This window comes from Diaphorina citri, unplaced genomic scaffold (assembly GCF_000475195.1).
Source record: "Diaphorina citri unplaced genomic scaffold, Diaci psyllid genome assembly version 1.1 scaffold1516, whole genome shotgun sequence".
NCBI classification, from domain to species: Eukaryota; Metazoa; Arthropoda; class Insecta; order Hemiptera; family Psyllidae; genus Diaphorina; species Diaphorina citri.
In genome coordinates this window covers 9563-16313 of record NW_007378942.1, presented here as the reverse complement: position 1 = coordinate 16313, position 6751 = coordinate 9563, and the positions used below count along the sequence as shown (strand labels likewise).

The 6751-nt window shown below is 39.3% G+C and overlaps 1 protein-coding gene across 1 annotated transcript in view; it reads right to left on the bottom strand.

The window, feature by feature from the left end:
- Positions 1-283: 283 nt before the first annotated feature.
- The window catches only part of LOC103516231 (leukotriene A-4 hydrolase-like), a gene marked incomplete at its 5' end in the record, with an annotated part of 15815 nt that continues 9347 nt past the window's right edge, over positions 284-6751 (bottom strand). Inside the window, 6 exons of the mRNA XM_008481191.3 lie at positions 284-808; positions 2196-2300; positions 3690-3923; positions 4066-4282; positions 5980-6124; positions 6523-6729. Of these exons, the coding sequence (XP_008479413.1) occupies positions 652-808; positions 2196-2300; positions 3690-3923; positions 4066-4282; positions 5980-6124; positions 6523-6729 (1065 nt within the window). The remainder of the gene's footprint in view (positions 809-2195; positions 2301-3689; positions 3924-4065; positions 4283-5979; positions 6125-6522; positions 6730-6751) is intronic.

The following is a 6751-nucleotide window of genomic DNA, read 5'->3' as shown; positions in this document are numbered from 1 at the left end:
TCTTATCCTTTGCTCTCGGCTTTCTTCTCTGCGCTGTCCAAGTCTCCCAGCTTTAAATCCTTGGCTAGTGTATAAGCCGTGACGTACATCATCTGTTTGCGGTGCTGCTTGAACGTATCTATCGCTGTCTGACGTGTGTCCTCCCATGCATACAACTCCCTGCAAAAAATAAATAAAACGAAGTAATGTACTTGCGAAAAATTTCGATTGTTAGTTTTGGGTCTCTAGCACTTCCTGGACTAGAGCACGAATTTCTCGATGAAAAGCACCAGTCCAGAATCCTTGTCTTATCAATATAGACCTTGTTTTTAAAGGGTTGCACGAGCTAAGATTGGTTGAGGAGGGAGGAAAATCAAAAAGGGTGCAAAACTTCCTCTGAGCATTAGTAAAAAATTCACCACTTTTAAGAAATGCCACCACAGCGAAAGCTCGATGTTGCGGGGTTCACGACTACATTGTGACAAAAGCTTATTTTGTTCCGAACTCAGTGATGTTCATTTCAACAAGCTACAACAAAGTTATGGGCAAATTAAATTCGTCAGGTAACGCTGGGACACCCTGTATTTTCTCCTAGTTACTTTCTAGTCTTTCCACTTTTCTCTCTTCACTTCTTCCAGTCTTTCTTCTTCTCTTTCATCATTCTTTTGTATCTTATCCTTTGCTCTCGGCTTTCTTCTCTGCGCTGTCCAAGTCTCCCAGCTTTAAATCCTTGGCTAGTGTATAAGCCGTGACGTACATCATCTGTTTGCGGTGCTGCTTGAACGTATCTATCGCTGTCTGACGTGTGTCCTCCCATGCGTACAACTCCCTGCAATAAAAAAACAAAAAACAATGAAAGTAATGTATTTTCGAATGTTAGTTTTGAGGTCCCTAGAGCCTAAATCTAAAGTTTCAGCCATTGGTCCTTGTGTATGGCCAATTGGCCATCCCTTGTGACCCTCTCAAAAGGACAAGAACAAGACAACAATACTTCTCACTTCCCATTTAGAATAAAAATCAGAAAGTAACCCTTTGAAGTATTACAATCAATTTAAAAAAAAAAAAAAATGTAATTTATTTATTTATTTATAGTGCATTCAATAGAGGCAATTTACAAAGTAGGTAATATTGTAACAACAAAATGCAATCAAACAAGATAATTTGAAAATTTATAATGCATCATTAACATGTGTTTGCAAAGGCAACCTTCGTGGCCGACTTGGTATCTTACTAGGCTTACATACCGGAGGTCCCGCGTTCGATTTTCGGCAGAAGCATGGAATACGGAGTGCACTTAACCTCGAAAAAAGGTAATGGAGGAGTTGCAAATGGGTAAAAATTATGAATAAATGGTCGATTCCTATGTAAAAAGTTGGGAATAATCCAAATCTGAGGTCAAAACTCCGAAATAATAACTGTAAACGTTCGAAAATTCAATTTGTGAGGATTGAATCAATTCACTCTAGCCAATATTGGATATTGGAAAACCGAAATACACTGGTTCGAAACCACCATCATACACAACAGTCCCTAGAGCCAAAATCTAAAGTTTCAGCCATTCGTCCTTGTGTCTTGTGACCCTGTCAGAAGGACAAGAACAAGACAACAATACTTCTCACTTCCCATTTAGAATATTTATCAGAAAGTAACCCTTTGAAGTATTACAATCAATTTTAAAAAATGTAATTCATTTATTTATAGTGCATTAAATAGAGGCAATTTACAAAGTAGGTACTGTTGTAACAACAAAATGCAATCAAACAAGATAATTTGAAAATTTATAATGCATCATTACTTAACATGTGTTTGCAAAGGCAACCTTCGTGGCCGACTGGGTATCTTTCTGGGCTTACATACCGGAGCTCCCGGGTTCGATTTCCGGCAGAAGCATGGAATACGGAGTGCACTTAACCTCGAAAAAAGGTAATTAGACTACGAGGATGGATAAATAATAATAATAATAATAATAGTGCTTATTTATACTGCTCGCATAGGACTGAAAAGTCCCTTTACTCCAGCAGTAGGCTACTACTATTATTGTGGTCAAAATCTTAAATTATATTGAGGATAAAATTCCATACCTCGGCTGGGATTGAACCCCCACGCCCTCCTGTTTACCAGGCGAGCGCCTTGACCACTACACCACCGAGATAAAGGAACTTTTGAGCCCTATTCAGACAATATAAATAAGCACTACTGTAAATATTATTTATTACCTGTACAAGGGCCGCACGTATTTCATTCTGCCCTGGCTTGTCACCATATCAATAACATGAGGTACTTGCTCCTTCCATCTGGCCTTCAAACACAACTTCAGCCATCTGAAATCAGAGAGAATCCAAATATCCAACAAATAGAAAATAGATCACCCAAGTGTGCCGTCATTTTGGACATAGCTTCAATCTCTAGCAGCGCGGGCAAAGTGTCTTGACTTGGCGGGGCGGAGCGCTTGCGCTCCTAAATTTTTAAGCCACTCCTTCCTAGACTTTTCCTACGGCGCGGCGGCGTGTTTTTTAAGTCAATGGGAAAAAAAAATCTGGTGTGAACATCACACGACTTTCCTTATCCTGTTGAATGGTGCTTATTTGGGTGTTCTGTAGTAACATTTACAATCTCTAACCGTTTAGTCAGTATAGCTGAAAACCGCCAAAAAAACGGTCAAAATACCGCCAACCGCAGCACCTATTTTAACCAAACGTTTTGTGTTGCATCCTTGTCACATTTGTGAACTACATACCAAATTTTAAGTCTTTAGCTCTTACCGTTCCCGAGATATTGTTAAATTACACCGAAAACCGCCAAAAAGCGGAAAAAATGTCTGGACAAAATTTGCACCACCATTTTCGTGTTCCTGGTAAAAAGACCTTTAATTTTGATATATAGGTCGACTAGGTTTAGATAAGTCCTTCTATGGGGACAGACAGACAGACACCGAAGCGAATACAATAGCCCGTCCCTTATACCTTTTTATTACTATTGTAATAATAAAGGAAGGACGGGCTATATTCACATTCAGAGCCCCATTCCCACTACTACACGACACGATTATTTTTCCCCAAAGACAAGTTGGAACGGACTCTTTGCTTTGTTTTACCTGAGCTTTACCTCTAATAAAGAACTTTACCTGAATCGTATTTCGCAGTTCCGCACGCCATTAAATTGCTTTGTTTTACCTGAGCTTTACCTCTAATAAAGAACTTTACCTGAATCGTATTTCGCAGTTCCGCACGCCATTAAATCGGTACACCGGTACACCTCCTGCAGGGATTTCACCTTGGGCAGGTCATACATTTCCTTGTCCAATAGAATGGCGAGAAATTCCATTTTCTGTCTTTATGCCAGGAATTCTAATGAATGTCTTTACGAAGGTAAATGTTCCTATTGTGTATTTATCTATTATTCTATTTTATTTGCCTGAATCGGTAACCCGTTTCCAAAGTTCAGTCAAATAAAGACCTATTTTCTTCTTATTTATGTTGGATTTCACCAATGACTTGATCAGAGATTCCACTAATGGGAGAATTTTTAAGGATCCAAACAGGAGCTTTTAAATACTCTTCCTTTTTGGACCACTAAAAACTCATTTTTGGATCATTAAAAACTCCTTTTTGGACGATTGAAAATTCCCCCCAGTAGTGAAATCTCCCATTAAGTCATTGGTGAAATCCACCATTAGTATTTCAGATGGAAAAAATTCCCGTACAGCTTACCTGAATCGTATTTCGCAGTTCCGCACGCCATTAAATCGGTACACGTCCTGCAGGGATTTCACCTTGGGCAGATCATACATTTCCTTGTCCAATAGAATGGCGAGAAATTCTATCTTCTGTCCCGGAGTAAAGGCCGCCAGGTCCTGTTTGCTGAATGGAGTCTCCTTGGTGTGGTTCCAGGAGATCCAGCGATTGGCTAGATCATTGCAGACGTCTTGTAGACTTGTGTCATACCTGGGGAAAAGGAATGGACAGATAAAAATAGCACCCATATATGAACAGAATGGCTGATCCACATTTCAATCTTTCAATTTTACACTGGTAATGCCGCCCTTTTTGAAAATCCAGGGCGTTCCTTTTTGAATCCCAGAGTGGCCCTGTCGAACTTACCGCTTGTTTCAAATCCTTCAGCCCAGACAGTGCATCAAAGTGTCTCTCAGCCTCTCCTCTCAATCTGCCCGTGATTTTCCTCTCCACAAACATCGTGAAGCCTTCATTGAGCCAGAAGTGTTCGAAGTTCCTATTGGTAACCAGATTGCCGGTCCATGAGTGGGAAATTTCATGAGCCACTACTGCTGCTAGAGACCCATCTCCTGCCTGCAAAATGAAAAATCAAATTATTCATCTTCTTCTTCGGCTTTTTTTTTTTTTTTATATATAGCAAATACTTTCATAATATTTATTAATAAATCAAGCTCAGAACTCATAACATAATAGAACAAAAACAAAAAGACCACAAGCGTCCAATGTAGCAGTTGTTTCATCGCTACGAAATAAAAACGGCGGTGAAACACTCATCTTTTTTTTTTAAAAAAAAATAGAAAATAGATCACCCAAGTGTGCCGTCATTTTGGACATAGCTTCAATCTCTAGCAGCGCGGTCAAACTTTCTTGACTTGGCGGAGCGCTTGTGCTCCTATATTTTGAAGCCACTCTTCTTCTCCTTCCTAGACTTTTCCTACGGCGCGGCGGCGTGTTTTTTAAGTCAATAGGAAAACAAGCTGGGCCCGTCCCTCCGGGAATTTTTAAGCCCGTAGTTTATTCGATCGTGATTGGAGAAAATCAGTACCTATGTACCTACCTAATTTGTTTAATCTTCAGTTTATTATTAATCTTGATTTGATTTTACTTTCATGTAATCATTTAAAATCAAGCCCGTTCTCCCTTTATTCCCAATATAATGTTTAAGTCACCCATCCATTTATTGGCACCACCATTTTCGTGTTCCTGGTAAAAAGACCTTTAATTTTGATAAGGTGCTGTCATCAACTGCGCAGACAACACTGGAGCCAAGAACTTGTTTGTCATTGCTGTACAAGGAGTCAAAGGTGGGTTTGTGGTTCGGTGTAAAAGAACATAATACATGAGCTTTATTCAGCTAAGACCTGATAAGCCCCAAACATTAACATCAAATGTCCTCTTGTGTTAAACACGTTTCCATTCAAACATCCTAGTAGGGTTAGAATCTTGTATGTTTTCTTTTTACAGCAAATCAAATCTTTTAAGGCCTGTTCCCACTTATCAATTTCATCTTTTTTATTCCAAATGTCCTGTAAACAATTATTTAAATGAGAGTTCCCAGTACACATGACACAATTTTTTTCCAAGTGACAAGTGGGAACAGGCCTTTACAAACAAGCTAAATGAAAATTTGTGGAGTTCATCCTTGGAACTCAATAATGAGTACCTCAGAATTAGAGCAAACTGATTTCTTAGCTGTATTCTACTGGCTAACAATGGCTGTTTTTTTGTTTTTTTTTTTTTTTTTTTTTTTTTTTTTTTTTTTAAAGAGGTTTGATAGAGGGAAAGGGAACTGCTATGGTCTTATCGTCCCGAAATCGAAGAGAGAAGAAGACAGGATAGGAGAAAGCCAGCCAATCCGAGAACGAATCTTATTTGCTTAGGATAAAGTTCGCGCAGGGTGGGAATCGAACCCGCGGCCTAGCGCTTACAAGGCAGACGCGCTACCTTCCAAGTTGACTAAACTAGATCTAGTCTTTTTAATATTTTAATCTTAATGTTAATACTTAATTTTAGGCTGATTTGTATTTCCTTTAAATGTGCGGAGGCGCAAGAACGTAAAGAGTTCGAAACGATGCCGAAATGGATATTTGAGGTTTTATTTTACTCTAAAACTTCAGGATAATTTTCCACTTACTAGGAACTCCCAACACTTGTTCCAAACAGAATAGTGAGTTGCATGTTTTAGGACTGAAAGGAGTAGTTTTTTTTTCTTCCAATGGCTGTATTTTGTGTATAGGTTAAGGATATTTTGTTTGAGGATACTTACTGGGGCCTCCTAACAGTTGTTCCAGATAGAATAGGAATGTATGTCCCTTTTCATAAGGACAGGTAGAGAAGGCGTCATCAGGATGAGTATGCTTCAAGTCAACTATCAGTTTGGTCAACGGATTGTCCTCACCCAGAGTTTTTAACTGAAATGAAGAAGAAGAAAAAACCTAGCCAAAGGGGTGCACGTATTCGTGATGCCAGTCCCAAGCCCCGGTAAATCGAGAGGGTCTGCGTTAGGAAGGGCAACCAGCTGTACAGAACTCCACCATAGCTTAAGCCAAGAAGAAAAAAAGACCAGTTTGAAAAAATTATATTAGATTTTAGATTAGATTTTTATATTGTTGTATTTAAATAAATTTTGTTACAATGGTTGGTGTATACATAAATGCCTAACTGTAACCTACATTAGAGATTCACATTTTTAAACTCTTCAACGACCCTTTTAAAAACGCAGAGTGGCCCTTTTTAACCCTCAGAGTACCCCTTCAGAACCCCTCAGTGACCCTTTTTAAACCCCAGAGTGGCCCTTTTTAGAACTTACCGCCTGTTTCAAATCCTTCAGTCCAGACAGAGCATCAAAGTGTCTCTCAGCCTCTCCTCTCAATCTGCCCGTGATTTTCCTCTCCACAAACATCGTGAAGCCTTCATTGAGCCAGAAGTGTTCGAAGTTCCTATTGGTAACCAGATTGCCGGTCCATGAGTGGGAAATTTCATGAGCCACTACTGCTGCTAGAGACCCATCTCCTGCCTGCAAAATGAAAAATCAAATT